The sequence below is a fragment of the Furipterus horrens genome, unplaced genomic scaffold (assembly GCF_987537825.1).
Source record: "Furipterus horrens unplaced genomic scaffold, mFurHor1.1.pri manual_scaffold_2, whole genome shotgun sequence".
NCBI classification, from domain to species: Eukaryota; Metazoa; Chordata; class Mammalia; order Chiroptera; family Furipteridae; genus Furipterus; species Furipterus horrens.
Window position 1 is genome coordinate 21,880,777 of NW_028327172.1, and position 21,454 is coordinate 21,902,230.

Here is a 21,454-nt window from a genome sequence, read left to right on the forward strand (position 1 = left end):
CCTATTAACCACAAAGAATAGGAAGGTATGCTAAATGAGTAAAAGCTCACAAAAGGGTTTTAAAACAGAAGTATTCAGAGTGAAATTTTATGTCTATAATTTACTTTAAATACTTAAGCAAAAGTATGGCAAATATTAACACTGATTAAAATGTAGGTAATGATATACAGTAGTCCCTCTCTATGTTGCGGTTCACTTATCATAGCCTTACTGTATCGCGGGATTTTTAAAAATATTATATTTAATTATTTATTGCGGATTTTTCGCTATATTGTGGGATTTTGTGGTACTGTATGTATATGTATGTTGTTAACGTTATGTAGGTTTAAGAGTGTAGAATATGTTTTAAGAACATAAGTAGTGTTTATAAAAGTGTGGAAAAGGTTAATAAGGGACTGGGAATGGTTTATAAGTGTGTGGGAAGGGTTTATAAAGCCTTAAAATATATATAAATACTAAAATAAATGTAAGGTTCCTACTTTGCGGATTTTCACCTATAGTGGGGGGGGGGTCTAGAACATAATATCCGTGATAAGTGAGGGAATACTGTATTTGTTACACTATTCTATTTTTCTATAGTTTGGAAATTTTTATAATAAAAAAGACATACTTTTAAAAAGGAAGAGGGGGAACTTAAGGCTTTTTAATAAATGGACTCCCTGTCCCAAACCCAGAATAATTAAGTATTGATTATTTTCCTACAGAGAAATATGGGCCCGCTTTCTAGCTTTTGAAAGTAATATTGGTGATCTAGCTAGTATACTCAAAGTGGAGAAAAGACGGTTTACAGCGTTCAAAGAAGAGTATGAAGGAAAAGAAACAGCTTTACTGGTTGATAGATACAAGTTCATGGATCTATATCCTTGCTCTGCTAGTGAACTAAAAGCTCTTGGTTATAAGGTATGTACTTAGGATCAAGATGTGTGTCGTGTCCTTACTTTTCCTTAGAATATCTCATGGATAAACTTCACTCTAAGTTCTGAAGTAGAAATTAATCTAATTTTAGAGTAGATTTGCTCAGCTGGTTGGAGCGTCACCCCATAGATAGAAAGGTTGTGGGCGGGTTCAGTTCCTAGCCAGGGCACATACTCAGGTAGTGGAGGGTGTACCTTGGTTGGGGTGCAGATGAGAAGGCAATCAATTGATGTTTCTCTCTCACTGGATGTTTCTTTCATTCTTTCTCCCTTCCCCTCTAAAAGCAGTGAAAAGAGTGTTCTTGGGTGAGGATAAAAAAATGAAAGGAAACAAGAGTTGGAGGACTTCCCTTGGGTTTGTGAAACATTGAGTATCAAAAATACTGAACAAAATGAGAATTAAAATGAGATACAACAAATGCTTTCATTCTTTCCCTGAAATTGTCAATGCCTTATGTCTGGTGGGCAGATGGAGGTATGGGAGAGAAGAAAAAAAAAAAAAGCCTGAATGTCATCTTAGGTATTACATTCTTGTTTCCCCAATAGCTCTTAAAACTGATGAATGGCCCTTGCAAACCAGAAGGTTGCCCGTTTGATTCCCGATCAGGGCACATGCCTGGGTTGCAGGTTTGGTCCCCAGTTGGGGGCATATATGAGAGGCAATCAATGTTTCTCTCCTTCTCTAACCCCTCTCTTTAATTATTAAATGAATAAATAAAATCTTTAAAAAAACTCATGAATGTATTTTGACAGATCTTAAACCAAATGTTCCTGTTACATATTTGTAGGTACAATGAAGAAATATTACAGCTTGGTAAATCAGTCAGTTTCCTTAAGGGGTATCTTTAAAACAGTGTTTTTTCAGGGGAGCCCTTGAGGAAATCAGCTTATCTAGGAATGGAATTCCCCTATGTAGACCGAGTCATAAGAAAACAAATCTGGCTACCTGAACCTGTTAGGACCAGGAGGAAGGATTAATGTTTATGCAGCCCCAGAAGTAGCCCTTGCTGAGAAAACCGTTGTTCTATTCTTTCTTGACTTTTCTCTGTCATGTTAACAAGGACCAAGATGGAAAGTCAAAGGGAAAAGTTCTAGACTGGTCCCTTTAATATAACCAACATTAGTGCTCGCTTCGGCAGCACATAACTAAAATATAACCAGCATTAGGGTATTCCTGGCCATCGGTCTCCCTCTCACCGCCCTCTTGTGGCCTGGGTCTCACCGTCTTGCTGTCCAAGCCAGGTTGAAATATTTGAGAAAAATCAGCCATAATTAAACTTTAGATATTTTTATTAATGGAAGCTCCAGTTCTCTGCCAGTCCCAGATTCCTATTCTAAACTAAAGGGTTACTGCTCTGGGCTGGGCAGGTGGTGCTTCTAGTTTAACTATTTCTTGATGAAAAACAAAAGACATTTTAGACTGTGGATTTATGTGAAAGGCTACTTCATCTTTGCCAAGATGAAAATGGAAATTAAAGAAGTTAATAATGAAAATAAAGAGCTATTTCTAAGTAGAACCATGTCTTGAGTATGAATTTTCCATCTTATATCACTTTCTACTCGTTTACTTTGGAAAGATTAATGTGCTTCTGTGTGTGTAGTGTGAGGGGAATGTGAGGAAAAAGTAATGCCCAACAGGCCTGGTAATTTAATTTGCCAACAACTGCATTTGAACAAATTTTGAGGAAGTGAAGTGCTCTTATGTCTCTTGACGGTGGCAAAATGGGCTCTTTTGGTTCTAGACAGGCAGATTGACACAGGTAGCCGGCGGCAGAGGATCGTCTCTGGGGCAGGTCTCTGCAAAGAGGTAGATGTGTTGCTCCCTTTGGAGAGTTGTTCTCAGCCCCGGTGGGGCTCCGCCAGGACGCTGAAATGAGGACTGTGGGAGGTTTGCAGTCAGAGGCCCGTGCTTCCAACCGTCTCTCTACTTCATGGCTGTCTGACCTTGGCAGTAAACCGCAGAGCCTCTTTGGGCTTCCGTCCCTTCTCTGACATGGAGATGTTCCTATTGGCCTCATCAAAGAAGGAATAAATGGCTAAAACTGTCTGACACATAGTGGCTGGTCAATAAGTGTTCCTTTTTCCTAGAATTGTATGTTGGGAATAAATTTTTATTTCATTAGCAAAATCTTACTAACTAGTATAATCAATAATACACTTTATTTTAGCTTTCATGAAGCAGATCCTCACTTAATCTAGCTTCCTCACGTAAACTGAGAGATGTTCAATTCCAATGGAAGTGTCAGAAAAATATTCTAAAAATTTGCAGATTTTCTTCCAAATTACTTCACTCTACTTGGTGTTTACCTGCAAAAGCTTGTACCTGACAAAAGTCCTACCTGGCAACACTGTGTCTAAATGATTCTTAACTGGGGTTGGGTAAGGTTATAAAATACCAAATCTTTAGTTTTTTAGCTTTCCTTGTTGAGTATTTAACAGTCTTTACCATCATCAAGTTCTTGCTTATTCCTCTCCATTCTCTTTCTGTGGTTTTTACCCAATTATTCAGTGTATCCTCAAGATTGTAGAACTGCACAATTATACTCTGTAAGTCCCTTTTTCAGGTTTAGGATTCTTCTGTTCTGCATTTTCAGGATGTCTCCCGTGCTAAGCTAGCAGCTATAATTCCAGACCCAGTTGTAGCTCCTTCTATAGTACCTGTTCTGAAAGATGAAGTGGATAGAAAACCAGAGTACCCTAAACCAGATACTCAGCAGATGATTCCATTTCAGCCACGACATTTAGCACGTAAGCCATGACTTTAGATCCAGTACTGATTTAAATCCAGAGGTGTGGGGGGGCAACGTAACGTGACCTTTCCATTGTAGGTTTTTTATTAGACAGGGGTCACTATGACAAGTGACTCCAACTGTAATCTTTGAACTATGTTAAGAATGTCTTAAAGAAAAAAAAAAAAATACTCAGTGACCCAGATTCTAGTTAACCCTTTTTGGCAGTGATACTTAGACAGTTTTCAGAAATGCTGCTACATACAGAGTACCTACCTGTATGGCTGGAAACTTACTGCAGTGATGTTATTTGGTGTTATGCTTGCTAATGGGCAGTAGTCCCTCTGGATCCCATTTGAACCAGGCCCTTGTGATTAAGTATGTTGTTGAATAACTGACTTTAAACAGTATTGCTGAACATATGACTCACTTGTGAGGCTCAGAAATGGTGTTTGACAAAAATGGACTTTAGACCCTGGGTAGTCTTATGTCAAGTCACTTGTTTACTCTTCCGCCTCCCAGTGACCGTGGGGTTGAGACGGCTCTCACTGTAACCCTCTTGAGTTCAGTAAAACTTTAAAACATTAAACAGCTTGAAATGTCCAAAACAAAGCAACATAGACATAGAACATCTTTATGTGCAGATGACTAATTTTAGCTCTTAAATGTACAGAAATTCTTCCATCCCATCCGATTCCTACTTTTCTTTTTCTTATAGCTCCAGGTTTACACCCTGTGCCTGGTGGAGTATTTCCAGTACCACCTGCGGCTGTTGTTTTAATGAAACTTCTCCCTCCTCCTATCTGTTTCCAGGTTAGTTCACAATTTTCATGATAGATACTTGCTCTATGAGTTACAGTACCTGTTTGCTTTTTCTCTTGTATCATGGGAAACATAAAGTAGTGCTATTTTAACTTGTCATATTATTGGGGACTAAAATTTATTTGTGTCAATGGCACTAATCATCAGGGAAATGCAAATTAAAAGCGACAATGAGGTATTACCTCACACGTGTTAAAAGAGCTGCTATTAATAAATCAACACACAACAAGTATTGATGAGGATGTGGAGAAAAGGGAACCCTTGTGCACTGTTGGTAGGAATGCAGGCTGATAGAGCCACTATGGAAAACAGTATGGAGGTTCCTCAAAAAATTAAAAATAGAACTACAATATGATCCAGCAATCCTATTTCAATTCAAAGACTAAGATATATGCACCCCTGTGTTCACTGCAGCATTATTTACAATAACCAAGATATGAAAGCAACCTAAATGTCCATTAATAGATAACTGGATAAAGGAGATATGATACACACATATAGTAGAATACCACTCAGCCATAAAAAAAAAAAAAAAAAAAAAAGAAGAAATCTTGCTATTTGTGACAACACTGATGAACCTAGAGGGTATTATGCTAAGTGAAATAAATCAGACAGAGAAATATACCATAAGATTTCACGTATATGTGGAATGTAAAAAACAAAATAAATGAATAAAATAAACATGTAGCTGCAGCAAACAAATGGATGGTTGCCAAATGTGAGGGGTGGATGAAAAAGACGAAGGGATTAAGAAGTACACATTGCAGTTACAGAATAGTCACGAGGATGTAAACTACAGCAAAGGGAATATGATGCCAGGTCTAGGTCGTTGACTTATTGGGGGGACAGGGCACAGGGCAATCACCTCATAAGTTATGTCTAACCACTATGCAGTACACGTGAAACTAACATATTGAATGTCAACTGTGCCCTGGCCAGGTAGCTCAGTTGGTGAGAACATCATCTTGATATGACAAGGTTGCAGGTTTGATCCCTGGTCGGGGCACAGACAAGAAGCAACCATGAATGCATAAACAAGTGGAACAACAAACTGATATTTCTCCCCTACCCCTCTTCTTCTCTCTTTCTAAAAATCAACAAATTGAAAAAATTTATTTTTTTTTTTAATTTTAAAACTCAAAATTTCTTTATATCAAAATAGGGTCCTTTTGTACAAGTGGATGAACTGATGGAAATTTTCCGAAGATGCAAGATACCAAATAGTAAGTGATGAAAGCGCCTCTTCTCAGACTGGAATTCACATTATTGTCGCCTATGCAGGAGAGACCGTTACTCTGCCACTGAAGTGTCCAAAACCTGCTAGTCATCTTGTAGACGTACAAAGAAACCTTCCCTGGCACAGAGGCTTCTATTCTAATTTCACGAAGTAAAAATCATAAAAGCTTATCTTTTTTATTCATGTGAACATGTATTATTAGACTTGGCTTATGAAAATAATGTTATTAATTTTAAGAGCAGCTTTTTTCTTTTCCTTTAATTATTTAGTGTCAGTAGTATTATCCCATGCTTTTCTAACAGTAGCTATGACGTTATAACTATAAAGGACCCAAAGTAGTACATACATATTCTTTCATAGCAGTGTAATTTTCAGTGTGTTCCAAAAGTCCTTTTTGTTTTGTTTCAATAGCTGTTGAGGAAGCTGTGAGGATCATTACTGGCGGGGCCCCAGAGCTGGCTGTGGAAGGCAATGGCCCTGTGGAAAGTAACGCAGTACTCACCAAGGCCATCAAAAGGCCCAACGAGGATTCAGACGAAGATGAGGAAAAGGGAGCTGTGGTCCCTCCCGTTCATGACATTTATAGAGCACGGCAGCAGAAGCGAATTCGGTGAAACGGGCTCAGAACCTGCCTCTGAAAGAAAACTGTTATCCAGGATTCCCTTTTGCCTCTTAAGTCATATGTTTAAAAGAGACAATGCTTTGTTACAAGGTTCTTGGAAACAAAGTTGTATTGTCATTGGTGCCTCTATCATATGGTTCTTGAGAAAGTAAACCGACCTGTGTGAATTTTGATATGGAACAGACTTCTGCTCTGAGCAAAATTAGGTTTTCAGAAATGTGAGAACAGTACAAAATGGCAGAACCACATTTTGTTCCCTCTTCAAGGGTGTCTTGTATGTGCCGCTTGAAGACTTGTGAGTTTTCAACAGTTTTATTTTAAAAACTGGATGGCTTATGATTGTAAAGCATTTTATCACATTTTTCTGAAAACAATTCTCTGTTTGCTTATGTAGAGTCCTGCCTTATTGTTTTGTTTTTATTTATGGCAGAATGTATGGGATCTGTTTTGTAGTTTAAAATTTTAAAACAATCCTTTAAAAAATAAAAGGATCTCAAAAATGTCTTGCCTTCTTCTCCTGGTTTCATTTAGAATTTATTTAAAATAGCTAACTTATTTTATATTATTCAGCCAATACAGTTTAAAATAAATGTCAGCTTTGGCCAGGCAGCTCAGTTGCTTAGTGTCATCTCAATATGCCAAGGTTGCGAGTTCGATCTCTGGTCAGGGCACATATAAGAATCAACCAGTGAATTTGTCAATAAGCAGAACAACAAATTGATGTCTGTCTATCCCCTCCTCCCCCGCCCCCCATTTTCCTCTTTCTCTAAAATCAAAATAAATTTAAAAATAAATGTCAACAATACAATGAAGAGTCATATTTACTGTGTTTAACTGCATGTCCTCCCTGATCTTTTTTGGTACTAACTAAAAACAGGAGGGATCCATTTTTAAAAGGCAAATTAAATGTTTTAGGGGAAAAAAAGGATGCACCTTCCGCAGTTAACCTGAGGCAGACTGGCATATTTTATCATCATCTCTCTTAAAAGCAATTTGTGGGAACTCTTAACCGTCCACTGTTTTGTTCTGACATCAATTATTTCAGAAGGTGCTCAGTGCTCAGTTCATGAGCTAAAACATAGATAGCTCTAAAAAAAGCTATAGGCAATTAACCAAATTTAGTTACAGTGAGCATAAACTTGTCATGCAAGTAAATCCAAAGCATTAGGTTTTGCTCTTCATTAGTTACATTACCTCCTCTCGACTCATTTCTAGAAAATCTATACAGAAAATTAGTTGAGCCTAAGGGTTATGATTCAAGATAAAAGCAAAAAAATCAGGAAAAAATATGAGGAAAATACTATGGCTATAAAGAAACTATTTACATATTGGGTACACAATTTAGAATTTGAATTCAAATTCATTAAATATTAACCTTATATTTTAAAATCTGATCCAAGTATTTATATACAACGTTAAATTTAAAACTTAAAATGGAATAAAGGTTATCAAGTCATTTCTTATATAAACTTCTATGTAGCAAGATTATATTTATCTAAGTTGATAACAAGCACATGTCTACTGTTTTTTCCCATTAAAGCTAAAACTGCCTCAAAAACAAACTCAGCTGGTTCTCATTCAGATTTTGTTATCCTCAAGTTCATTTTCAGGCTGTGTGGGGTTTTTTATCATGGTCATCAACAAAACAATCTGAAAGGCACAGGTTGTACCATATAGCATAGGTCTTAAAATAGAATATAGAGGTAGGGAATCTCCTGAAGGGCTCTCTTTGGGTAGTGTTTTGAAGAAGACAAAATGGATTCAAATACCTATAATGGTCTGTAATAGTGTTCCCATGAATGACAAAAACAAGTGACATGTATGTGCATGAGGTTTTTTTTTGTTTGTTTGTTTAAGCATTCTAATACAGAGCAAACATACACCTCTACTTGCCTAGGTGAAAAGTGCCACTAAATACTATGTGTGTTATAACTGCTCCTACACATTTGTTTCTAAGATATTTTTCCCTAGAAATGAGCTGACATTTAAACATGAAAAGGACTATTTATTTCTTGTTAGAAAAAAAAACATTTTCTAATGTTTGGACTGCTAGAGACATATAAATTTTTAGTTAACATCATTCTGAATATTTGACAATTCCTTTGTGAACATAGCTGAACAGTGGCATGATGTTAGAAATCTCAACTTACTTTTGGAAATCTAAAGTGCAGACCATGGCATAGCCAGTCCTGCATGTCCAAGGACTCGTATCTGTACTGGTAGACCCAGAGAAATTTCCCAAAAAATCCATATTTTTCCTTTTAATAAAAACAATGACAATATCCCTACAACTCTAGAACTGGATAAAACTTAAGGACTAAAGTCCTTCTAAACAAAAATCAGTCAAACTCTGGCCTATAGCAGTAAATTTCAAACAAGGTTTTATCTATGTTACCACACTTAAAGTAAAAGGTCATAACTACCTGGTAAATGTAAAACTGAACAACCAAATTATACCACTGGAAAAGAATGAGAAAATACACCACTCTGTCAGCATTTTGACCTTGGTAAATGATTACAAATTTATTTGGTAATTCTGTAACCCTCCATCAGCCTTAGTATGTAAAACTAAGAGTTCATTTACATAGTAGTGAAAGTACAATTACCATGTTCCTAAATTTTGTTTTTTTACATTTCAGTTCCGAAAATAAACTTCATTAAAGTTGGTAGTTCTTCCTTGACTATGACATTCAGCAAGTAAAACTATTTTTAAATAAAAATTTCTTAAGTTTTGAAAGATAATTCACACCAAGAACAAAACAGGTACCATGTTACTGATTTAAGTAAAATCTTAAATATTCAACAGAAGTGTCAGTTTACCAAGTTTTGGGAATAAAAGTCAAGAAAAACAATTAAGAAGCTTACTAAATTTTCTTCCCTGTCTGAGCCTTCACCAAAGTTCTACTCATCATAAGGACACAGTACTTTAAAAAGCAGAGGCAACATGAATGAGGAAAGGGGGAAAAAAAAGTGTTACTTCAATTTTATGTCGGAAGTTGTACTTAAAAGTTTGCAATGTTTAGTTCAGGTAAGACAAACCTAAAAATGGTGAAATCGGACTCTTGCTACTAACTCCAGACACATCTGATTTCAAAACTAAATGATCATCAAACTGGGCCTATAGATTAGTTATGGTTCAGAAGGCAACATAGTCAGGTTTAACAGAAACTCATACTAGGGGCAGTTTAAAGTAAAATTGTGCCTGTTAAGTTTCTGATGCTTATTTTCTAGGACTTGAGCTATTTCTGAAAGTATCAGTGAACATTTAATGGGGTAATGGAGCTTATTGGGCTCAAAGGCTTTCCCCTTCTCTATCACAAGTTGCTTTAAATACTATGAATAAAGGGCTATCTGTTAGAAATACTTTTATAATACAAAATCCAATTTAACTTCACAACTGCAAACATTGCAGTTTATTTAGATTATATTTCAATGAGATAACGCCTTTAAATGCGTGTCATAGCCCATCATCCACTACCATTGTCATTCATTTGTTCAAATAATAAATAATAATATACAGGTGGAGATGGGGAGCAATCATGAGTGAAAGTGAATGTTGGGAACTAAGAAAAGGTAAGATTGCAGCTCTAGTACAGAAGAGATGGTGAAATGGAATAAGTCTTGGCATAGGAAAGGAGGAAAACCTTCCCTGTAAGCCTATGAAATGGACTTGACAGAAGAGCGGTGGGCACCAACAGTCAAATCTACAATAATAGATGTGCATCTACAGGTAGAGGGTTATACGCTCGCCTTTGTTGTTAATAAAGCAATTTATAGTCCTTTTTCATGTACAAAGCATTCTAATATCCATTATCAAATTTAATGTTCACAGGAAGTGTGCATTAGTCAATGTTACCATCTTACAGATGAAAATACTGAGGCCCTAAGGCCCTAAGGAGACTGGCCAATATCATGAAACCAGTGAGAAGGCAACAGAGGAAAGACTCAGACCTACACCTTCCTCTGAATCGGGAGCTTTGTGCACACTCCTACTGCAGCCTATTGCTACTCAAGTCAGATGCATCACAGAATGTCAGAACTGGGAAGGAGCTTTAAAGTCAAGTGTAGTCCTTTTACTTGACAGGTGTAGGGAATGGGTCCCGATTTGCCCTAGCTAGTATAACAGTAATGGGATTAGAACACTGGTTTCTTGACAGCTCCCCATCTTTCCACTCTACTGTCCTGCCTCCAAATATAAAAATATAAATGTTATACATGTAAATCAGGGCATGCCAAAAGGTCACTGGAAATCAAACAGCAAACACCTATTCCCTTTGAAATTCACCAAGAAAACTGGTGGCAGTAGCCCTCTCTCTTCCCAGGACCTTGAAGGCTTGGAGAAATGAAGATAAGCACTGCCACGAGAACAGGACTGCTGACAGTATCTGCACCTTGTATACCTGATATGTCAGCTTATGAATAACTTTTCTTCACAGGGAAAACCTTCTTATACACCTGCCTGCTGCATTTAATTGGTAAGACAGCCTATCAGTGTGGGTCTGATACTGTTTCCACAAACCCATTAGGCAGGAGATCATGTCCAATCCAATCTGCATGTAGTAATTAGAATCAAGTTAATTATGAAGGATAATTTATATGCCATAGGATATTTTGTCTTGGAGAGCTGGAGAGCTGTAGGGAGGAGTTACAAGGAGATGCTTAATAAGCATTTCCTGAGTGATTAAATGAACCAAGTGGATTTTCCTGGTGCTTAGTGATAATCCTGTGAGATTCCAGGAAGAAAATTAGCTCACGTTATCTTCAAAGAGCAACAACAAAATGAGTCAATATAAATATTGTTTCTGAACTTTGCCTCCTTCACACTTGGCTTTTGCAACTTGTAAAAAGAAGTCCATCAGGGAAAAGTGAGGTGGGGTGGTCATGAGTGTGTGAAGCTCCGTTATATAATATGCATTAAGATTTCAAGCAAACTTACCTGCGTCAATTTAGGAACTTATGAGGGTTCACAAACCTTGTGAGTTAACTCTTACAAAAGAAAGCAAAAAGAATTTTTGAGATTTAGAAAGAGTAACTATAGGAAGTGTATGTGGGGTAAAGTTGCTCTCTTTCATCCTCGGAGGGGGAGAGAAGCAAACCTCAAACACTCGGAGGCTGAGGCAGGCAAAGGAGTGCTGCCCCAGGGAGCTCGGGCTTGAAGCTAATGCCACACAGCCCACCCATAACACAGCTGCCACACGGCAACCTTAACTACAGACCCGATTCCGGAAGTGACCTCAGTGAATACACTACAAAAGATGAGATTTTGTTCTTTTAAGTTCTACTTACTGAACTTTGATCCCTTTCCAATAAAACCAGAGAAGATTTGTTCCTTGAGTCTAAACTTTAAGAAAATGACTTCTCACCACATAATGCAACATACAGTTCTGACTGCAATAAAAAAAAAAAAAAACAATAAAACATGTAACATGTACTTGGAGAAATTGCATGCCCCCCAAATATAACTCTTCACTCCTCTGAAGTCTGGTTTTACCACATGGTCTATGGGGTCAATGTTCCTCTGGCCACATGCAACCCTGTCCCTCGCTGCTTTTGTTTCAAGGCATCTTTTAATTTCTTCCTTAGTCTCATTGTTAACCCATCCATTGTTTAGTAATAAGTAATTTGGTTTTTCTGGCTTTGTGTGTTTTTCAGGTTTTTTTTCTTGTGATCAATTTCTAGTTTCATACCATTATGGTCAGAGAGATGCTTAATATAATTTCAGTCTCCTTAAGTTTATTGAGACTTGTTTGTCCTAATGCATGGTTTATCCTAGAAAACGTTCCACGCCCACTTAAAGAATGTATATTCTGCTGCTTTGGGATGAAATCCTCTGAAGATATCAGTTGAATCCATCTGATGTAGTGTGTAATTTAAGGCTGCTGCTTCCTTGTTAATTTTTTGCCTGGGAGATCTAGCCATTGATGTCAATGGAGTGTTAAAATCCCCTACTGTGACTGTATTAGTCAATCTCTCCCTTTATGTCCATCAAGGTTTGCTTTACATATTAGGTGCTCCTATGTTGGATTGCTCCCTTTATCATTATGTGGTGTCTGTCTTTGTCTCTTATTATAGCCTTGGTTTTAAAGTCTATTTTGTCAGATATAAGTATTGATACCCTGGCTTTTTTCCCCTTTCCATTTACATGATATATCTTTTTCGATCCTCTGCTTCTGGTCTGTGTGTATCTTTTGTTCTGAGGTGGTTCACTTATAGACAACATACATCTATGGGTCTTGATAGGAGCACTTAACCCTGCAGTGGTCGTGCTTCTGAATGGAGAGGTCGCATGGATGACGTGTTCCATCCAAATCTCTCTGTCGCAGAATTCTGGGTAAACTGCACGGCTTAGGCACTTGGCCGGAACTCAGGTGATGCAACACCTTTCAAAGATTAGTAATATGAGCGCACGCATCGTTGCCATGTCGACATTGGACTAAAACTGATGATTATTTTGCATGGATGACTATTGTCACCTACATGACCACTCAAGGGTTAAACCATTTACATTCAAAGTGATTACTGATAGGTATGTATTTATTGCCATTTTATTCTTTTAACTATGTTCCTCTCTTCTATTTTCTTCTCCTTCTCCTTTTCCAAACAGGCCCTTTAACATTTCTTTAGTACTGGTACGGTGGTAACAAACTCCTTTAGCTTTTTCTTGTCTGGACGCTCTTTATTTCTACTTCAGTTCTAAATTATATTCTTGCTGGATAGTCTTGGTTGTAGGTCTTTGCTTTTCATCACTTTGAATATTTCATGCCAATCCTTTCTGGCCTGAAATGTTTCCATTGAGAAATCAGCTGACAGTCTTATGGGAGCTCCCTTGTAGGTAACTGACTTTCCCTTGCAGCTTTTAAGTTCTCTGTCTTTAACCTTTGCCGTTTTAATTATGATGTGTCTTGGTGTGGGCCTCTTTGGGTCCATCTTGTTTGGGACTCTGCATTTCCTGGACTTATGTGTCTTATTCCTTCACCAGGTTAGGGAAGCTTTCAGTCATTATTTCTTCAAATAGGTTCTCTATCCCTTGCTCTCTGTCTTCAGCTTTTGGTACCCCTATGATGAAGATGTTACTAATCTCGTTTAATTTTTTTTTTCTTTTTGTGCTCTGATTGTTTCTTTTCTCCCTTGTCTTCTAAATTACTGATTTGATCCTCTTCTTCAGCCAACCTGTTTATTCTTTCCAGTGTAGTCTTCATTTCAGATATTGTATTCTTCACTTTGGAATGGTCCTTTTTTTATGGTTTCTAGGTCCTTTTTCATGCTGTTGAACATTCTTATAACCATTATTTTGAACTCTGTATCTGATAAATTGCTTGCCTCCATTTCATTTACCTCTTTTTTTGAAATTCCTATTATTTCATTTGGGGTCTGTTTCTTTGTCTCCCCATTTTGGCTGCTTCTTTGTGTTTGTTTCTATGTCTTAGATATGCTATGATTCCCATTCTTCATGGAGCGGCCTTATGTAGTAGTTGTCCTGTGGGATCCAGTGGTGTAGTCTCCTTCATCACCTGAGCTGGGTGCTTCAGGAATGTCCCTTATATGGGTTATGTCAGCCCTCCTATTGTAATTGAGTCTTAAAAAAAATTTTTTTTTCTTGTACTGATTCTAGAGAGAGGTGAAGGTAGGGAGAAAGAAAGGGAGTGAAACACTGAGTATGTAAGAGAGAAGCAGAGATCAGTCGCCTCTTGCGTGCACCTGACTGGGAATTGAACCAGCAACTTTTCAGCTTACAGGACAACACCCAACCGAGCCACAACAACCAGGGTGTAGTTGAGTCTTAATTGTTATTAGCCTGTTTGTGCATGGGAGTGACCCTCAGTCAGGCTGACTGTGAGGCTCAATCCCAGGTACAACATGTGGGCTGCTGTGCAACTCCTGACCACATGAGCAGAATTTGCCTCCACAGGGTGTGGTGCCTGCTGAGAGCTCCCTCTGAATATGCCACTTATGAAGCTTATTGGATCTTGCTCTGATGTTGGTTCTGGATCTCTTGGAAGGCACTCTGATGTAAGCCAGTGTAATATGCTGCCTGTGAGTGGCCTTCAGCAACTGACCTACAAGCAATCTACAGTTTGTGGCTGCCTCTGTTGGGCCTGGGTGCATGTGGGAAGGACCAAGCTGTGCACCAAGGCTGGCTTTTCCCAGCAACGGGCCTGGGGGCAGGTCAGCAGAAGTCCTAAGGCACTGCAAGATCTGCTTCCACCTCCTGGGTGCCCGTTGGTCTGTCACTGAAAGATCCTCTGGCTATAATCCTCAGCAGGCCATAAGTGCCACAGGGTGGGGTGAGAGGTAGTTCAAAGAGTGGGGCTATTGCTTTCACCCAGGCCAATGCCACAAGGAGGGGAGTGTTCCACCCAAGAAAGATGGCCTCTGCAGTATAGGAAGACTCAGCACAGGGATGCTAGTGTCTGTCACTTTAGCTCCCTCCCCAGATCCACAAACTCAAGATTCTCCTGATGCAACTCTAGTCCACTCTGCCTTCCCTCTGCCAGAGCTCAGGATGAGTGGCTGCAAAGGAAATATTGAGTGTTGGCCCTTTAAGAGGGTGCCTATGCTTCTTGTGGGCTCCCATCTCTCCCTGGTGGATAGAAACCCAGCTGCTTTTCACAGCCAGATGTTATGTGGGCACCTCTGGTGTTCTGGGCTGTGGAGCCCAGTTTGGGGTTTAGACCCACACTTCTTGAGATATCCCTCTGGAACCTCAGCGGCTGCCTGTGGGAGCATGGCCACCTCTTTTCGTGTCTCCACCCTTCCTACCAGTCTCAATGTGGATTCTTCTCTAAATCTTTGCTGTAAGGCTGCCCTTTAGCTAGTCTTCAGTTGTTTATTCAGGATGATGATTGTTTTATAGTTTAGTTGTAATTCCAGTTTGGTCCTGGGAAGCGGTGAATGTAGCTTCCACCTCCTCTGCCACCATCTTGGATCTCTGTCCTCATTGCCTTTAGTAAAGGGATTCCTTGCGTTATTTTGCCCTTTGCTGTTCTGGCAGTTGGAGACCACGCCAACAACTTCATGGCTCTGCTTCTAATACACTGTCTCTGTCTGAAATACACATGTGCATGCACACATTTTATTTTTTTAATAGAACTGGTCATCTATGAGACCCAAACTCCTCCTTTGGTCACAAGATATGTCAGGAATTCTGGACACTGAAGTTCCTCAAAAAATACTGTTCAATACCTAGGGATTTCTCTATGACTTCCTTATCAAAGAAATGAAATGAATTCATACTATTTTTATCTGAAAACACTTAACTCTAATTCTGGAATTCTAATCCAAGCAATACATCTGGGTATTGTATCACAGTGAATTTTTCAGTAAAAACTCCAGACATTTATTTCCTTTTATCTTACATTATTTAAAAATATACATATTTCTTCAACTTTAAAAGCTTAAAAGTCAAAGAACTCCCTCTCTCTACAGCCCATAAATCATAACTGCTATCATCCAGACTCAAGAGTAATTTTGTACAAAAACATAAGCTTTTTTAAATCAAGTAACTCTGCTCTAGAACAAAAGGGCTCCGGAGCTCTGCTAAGTCAGGCAGCGGAAAAAGCAATAAATAGGGGCACTGGAGGTTGGCAGTAAGACTATACATAGCCCTTCTAACACAAAACACCTGGATGGAGGAGGAATGGGTGAGAGGGGCAAGAGTCTAAACAAGGTCATGGCTCATTCTTGGGTGTCTGAAAGAAAAATTACCCAGATAACAGAAGACAGGTCCCAGCCTCCTAGGAGAGGCAGCCACAGTCATGGTAATAAGTGGGGGTGGAAACACAGCAGTCAACCATTCAAAAGCCGCGTGCTACCTATGAAACTCAAGATAACCGAAAGCTTCTTTGATTTGTAAACTTGCAGTCATAAATACAAACCCTCAAAACAGAATTCAGTGCATTTTTCGACAAGCCTTTTCAACACTGATACACAATAAATATTCTTCCTGTTGGAATCAATGATATTAAATAGAAATGTACTATATAGCCATTTTCCAAAGCAACATAATAGCTGGAACAGGTATTCGGAGTGGAGTAGATAATACTGCTGTCGCAGGGAGCATACATGTTAGGACCTAACAACGATCTTACTGAGGATTGCGTCATAGTAGGGACTGAAGACCATCTTGTTATAGTTGACCAGGCGAACGAATTTAATAGCAACTTCCTCCAGCTCCTTTTGGACTGAACCCAGTCCCCCAGGTACTGTGGGCAATGGCTTCTGATGACCTGAGACAAGGCAGGTTTCTAAGAAGGCCAGGATTCGGGAATCTGTGATAGAAAAGAAAGTGGTTGGTTGTTTCTTGTTCAGGGTGACTTTACAAACTTCTGATTACGCTTCCGTTTTAAACTTAAACATCACCTTTTCAGGAAAGTCTTTCCTGACTACACCCCAGATCAGATGCCCACAGCACCTTGCACTCCTGAACAGTCATCCCATTTGTAATGTTTCCTCCCCCGTTTAGATGGTTAGTTTCATGAGGGTAGGAACGGCTTATCGTGTTCATCATTCTCTTCCTAGCATCCAGCTCAGTGCCTAGGATGAAACCTGGCCCCAGTAAAAGCTCAAAATACATTTGAAAAGCAAGAACAAATGTATGCATATATAAAGGGAGCCTAGAGTGTCAACAGGTTCTGCTCTCAGAGGAGCAAGACATACTGAGACCAACATTAACCGCTGTTGAAGATCACATAAAAAAATGGGGCAAAAAATAAAGCAGGAATTACAAATTCAAAAAAGTAAAGAGAGTGCCCTAGGCTGGGTGGCTCAGTTGGTTGGGGCATAGTCCCATACGCCAATGGTTGCAGGTTCGATCCCTGGTCAGGGAACATAGAGAAAGCAATGTTTCTCCAACCTGCCTCCAACCCCTTCCTCTCTCTCTAAAACCAAAAACATATCCTAGGGTGAGGATTTAAAAAAAGAGAGAGAGAAAAAGGGAAGATTCCAGTACTGCTGGCTTGTCATCTGTCTTTTCCCAATCAAGCCCATATGAAAGAAGCATGAACTACCTTCTTTAATGCCTATAATGGAAGGCCGTGAAGTTGGAGCCATTTGTAAAGCTGACCTACGCTGAGGAACAATTTAGGCTGATACCTTTTTAGCCCATTCCCTTTTAGGATACTTCTGCACTCTTTTGTGTATCCTCATCAGCCAAAAACTGTGTGTATTTTATTACAAAAGCAATAGGGATATTTATATTGAATGGGCTTTTTCACACTACTTGCCCACCCCCTGCCCTGGGGAACCCTCTCAGGTACAAATGTCTTACACCTGTCAGAACACACTGACAGAGAAACTGGATGGGTCTGATCGCCTCTGTTCCAAAGTCAGCTTGGATTTCTAAGGTTCCCAGAGCTGGAAGCCTCACCCAGAAGTGCTGATCCTCCTATCATTCCTACCCGAGGGCTGGTTTTTATCTCCATGTCTATAACTGGCTGTTACTAAACAACCAGGATGGTGGGACAAGGAGCAGCTCATTAGCCACTGGTCTGTTTACAGGCACTTTCCTGCACCTCTACCAAGGTTGACAATATTAATTCTGATGACCTGAGGACCTGGCAATATCTTCAAGAGACTGCTCTGGAGTGAGGCACAGGCAAAATTGTGACCAGTGCAGGGATGGGATAAAATAATTTTTTAAAGAATATGAATCCTTTCTTTCATGAAATATGAAAAAAAGTTTAAAATATTCTTTTATTAAGAATAATTTTTTAGAAGTCATAGTATCAGAAGCAGGACCACCACTGGTCCGGCTCCCACTCCAACCTGAAATCCAACAACCACGAATCACCCAGCCTTTCCTGGAGCGGCCTTTGGAACCAAGGCCTGTCATTTAAAAGTCAGAGCCTTCAGAACATGATGATTGCATGGTCACTTGCCCAAACCTTTGGGTCCCTGTAATCACAGTGTGGTGGTGATCCCTGCTTCCTGCCTTCCCCCAAACGTACCCATAATCCTGCGGATGGGGTCATCGGGACTTGCCACGGCCTGGATCTGGCCCTTGAGCACGGTCTCCTTGTCTGTGGTAAAGGGGGTGAATCCACACAGGGAAAGGCGGCTGCTCACCTCCAGGCAGACTTTCTCCCCAATGGCCATCAGGGCATCCTTCAGATGGAAGGAGCTTGAGCAGAGAAGGGAAAGGAAAAGCCATGGAAGAAAGAACCTGTAAACAAAGTGCACATCTACCCATGCCCTGGTAAGAGTCCTAATAACCAATTCACAGACTGATGTGTGCAAAGGGAACGTCTGTGACTCTCCTCCCTGCCCCTAAGCTCTCAGGCTGTGTATGCCTGATTCAGAGACTGTCTCTCCCCTCTCCCTCCCTCTTTCTCTCTCCCCCTAACCCCAGAAAGGAGAGTGGGAATGGGAGAACTCAGATTATACCAGGACCAACAACCCAAAACCTAACTTCCTACTAGCATCTGTGTGATGAAAAAAGCCTGGAACTGAGTTAAGAATATCTTGAATATCTCTGGAACAATACACAAGGAACCAGAAATTCGGTAGCTATGGGACAGAAGTGGGAAACTTTTCATTCAATACCCCTTTACCCTTCTGATGTCCAAAACACATGAGTGTATTAACTACTTTAAATGAATAAACAAAATTGAAATCTAAAAGTTAAGAAACTTAGTATCTGGAGTTCCTGGTGGCTCCAGGCCCTCCTAGAGTGGGAGTCCTCCTGCCAGTGAGTATTCTGTCAGATGGCAACTGATTGCCTTTGTTCTGGGTCTAGAGTCTTTGAACAGTAGAATTAGTGGGAGCAGACATGCAAGCCCTGGGACTCACCGCTGGCACCAACTCTGACTTCCAGGGTGAGTATGGCAGGGCAGGGCTGACTCCTAAGGAAGCACCCAGCACAGCCCCTCTCATCAGTAACTTTGACAGAGCAGGTCTACTGGAAGGGGACCTAGGTGACAGCTTAGGGTTACACCTGCACAAGGGCCTTGGGCTAGGCCTCAGCCCAGCAAACACCCTCCTGGCCTAAGTCAAGACTATTGAACACCTAGTTACAACACGTGGACACGCTCCTCACCGCACCAAACACAGGCACCTGTGTGCAAGCTAAGCAGTAAAATCCCTCCATTTTCTAAGGATGAGAATGTTTGGGAACAGTCCCCTTAAAGAATCCTCTGAATTGGATCTTGTCAGACCTTGTTTTCTTAGAACTATTAAAAAATATTCTATATGTTTTAAACCACATAAATCACCTAATCTGATTTCACTGTACGAGCAGTTAGAGCAGCTGCCCTCAAAAGTGTGGATCAGTGCTATCTGATAAAATAATCCATCTATACCTAGCACAAATTGTCTATGAGGAATGTGCAAAGGGCAGAAAACTTTAATCATATACATGCAGCTCTGAGGAATACAGCTTGTTTCTTATATGAACCTTCCGCTATAATGTCCAAACTGTTAGTTGGTTGGTTATGAAAGCTTCAGTGGGTAGCAAATAGTATTTTTTAATGGAATAGAATAGAAGTATCAGGGTGTGTTTAGCATAGTTAGGATAAGTTTCACTTTGTGAAATCTTTATGTCAGCCATATAATAGAAGATAAATTTCTTAGTATGGGTCCCGGTCAGAAACATTTGAAAGCCACTATCCTAGAGCCTTGCAAACTCTAGAGTTGATTCTAGCTTTGATGGTTCCTAGAGAGTGGCCCCAGATTCTGCCTTACACTGAGACTCCAACTCCAGTCTGCTCTCTGGCCACCCGCTGCCTCTCATCCACCCATTAAAGGGCCACTCCACAGCTTTTAGCCACTTACGGAAGATGCATATCTGTCAGTAGGATCTTCACGATCATCTTGAGTTTCTCAGCAAAGTTGGCCTGGCTGGAAATTCCTGAGGCTGCCATGCTGAACGTGACTAGCAACACAGCCCCCAGAATGGTCAGTTGCTCCAGCTGGAGCTGGAGCTCTTGGAAGCGAGACTGGTCCATCAGAACTGTCTGCAATAAAAATGATAGAAATCATCCCTCAGCTGTAGATTCGGTCTGGCCAGCAGAGGGCGTTGGGGCCACAGCCCCCATACATCCCTCCAAAGTTTCCCTCAGATTCTCTAGTCATGTGTGGATTACCCTTCCATTTCAGAGGCCCTTCTTCCTTAAAAAGGCTGCAGTACAGCACACTCATTAAGAACATGAAACAGAGCAAGTGTGATCCAGACTCTGCCATTTAATAGCAGTATAACTTCACCCAAGTTTCTTCAACTCAGCCCTATGCAGAATGAGGATTCCTACCTCACAGGGCTGTTTTAAAGATGGAAAAAGACCATGCATATAAAGCGGCAGGCAGAGCCAACACTCAATAAAGAGAAGTTACATCGTTAGATAGGAAAGAGTAATGAGACACAGAGTGAGGGGGACCTACTCATCCCAGTTTATCCACGACTAGTCCGGTTTTAAAAACTGAAATTCCGAAGTCCTGGGAACCACCACCACCATAAGAGTGAAATGCTCCCTCTCTCTCACTCCACCTGGTTCAAGGCCTTCAGGCTAACAGCTCCTGCTCTAACATACGACATGCTAAACATTAGAGCAGTGGTCCCCAACCTTTTTGGCACCAGGGACGGGTTTTGTGGAAGACAATTTTTCTGTGCACTGGATGGGGATGGGGGCGGGGAGGGGGGGTTATAGCCTGCCACCAGATGCAGCTGTACAATTGAAGTACATCACTCAACTTGCCACTATAAAGCCTGCCACCAGATGCAGCTTAATTGCCACTGGCCACTCACTGGTAGGGTTTTGATATGAGTCTGCAAGCAATTGATTTATTATGCTCTCTGCACAGTCAAACCTCCCTGCTAATGATAATCTGTAGTGGCAGCCACTTCCCAGCACTAGCATCACCGCCCAACACCACCTCAGATCATCAGGCATTAGATGCTCATAAGGAGCGTGCAACCTAGATCCCTCGTGTGTGCAGTTCCCAGTAGTGTTCGCGCTCCTGTGAGAATCTACTGACCCCGCTGATCTGACAGGAGGTGAAGCTCAGGCAGTGCTGCGAGTGATGGGAGCGCCTGTAAATACAGATAAAGCTTTGCTGGCTCACCTGCCCACTGCCCACCTCTTGCTGTGTGGCCCGGTTACTGGTATGGGTCCATGGCCCGGGGTGGGGGACTCCTGCATTA

General features: G+C 40.4%; 2 protein-coding genes across 5 annotated transcripts in view; one reads left to right on the forward strand and one right to left on the reverse strand.

Annotated features, from left to right (window-relative positions):
* CSTF3 (cleavage stimulation factor subunit 3) overlaps nucleotides 1–7,590 on the forward strand; it is a 70,624-nt gene extending 63,034 nt beyond the window's left edge. Inside the window, exons 17-21 of the mRNA XM_090262905.1 lie at nucleotides 705–900; nucleotides 3,509–3,662; nucleotides 4,362–4,456; nucleotides 5,628–5,688; nucleotides 6,114–7,590. Coding sequence (XP_090119031.1) covers nucleotides 705–900; nucleotides 3,509–3,662; nucleotides 4,362–4,456; nucleotides 5,628–5,688; nucleotides 6,114–6,316 — 709 coding nt within the window. The 3' untranslated portion in view covers nucleotides 6,317–7,590. The remainder of the gene's footprint in view (nucleotides 1–704; nucleotides 901–3,508; nucleotides 3,663–4,361; nucleotides 4,457–5,627; nucleotides 5,689–6,113) is intronic.
* TCP11L1 (t-complex 11 like 1) overlaps nucleotides 1–21,454 on the reverse strand; it is a 58,442-nt gene that overhangs the window by 10,678 nt on the left and 26,310 nt on the right. For 3 of the 4 annotated variants that reach the window (XM_090262884.1, XM_090262892.1, XM_090262878.1), the window contains 3 exons: nucleotides 20,092–20,273; nucleotides 18,270–18,442; nucleotides 16,413–16,592 (listed from right to left, as the gene is read on the reverse strand). In XM_090262884.1, coding sequence (XP_090119010.1) covers nucleotides 16,413–16,592; nucleotides 18,270–18,442; nucleotides 20,092–20,273 — 535 coding nt within the window. Of the gene's footprint in view, nucleotides 1–15,270; nucleotides 16,593–18,269; nucleotides 18,443–20,091; nucleotides 20,274–21,454 lie in introns of those variants that run through there. The other variant, XM_090262898.1, reaches the window with a different exon arrangement.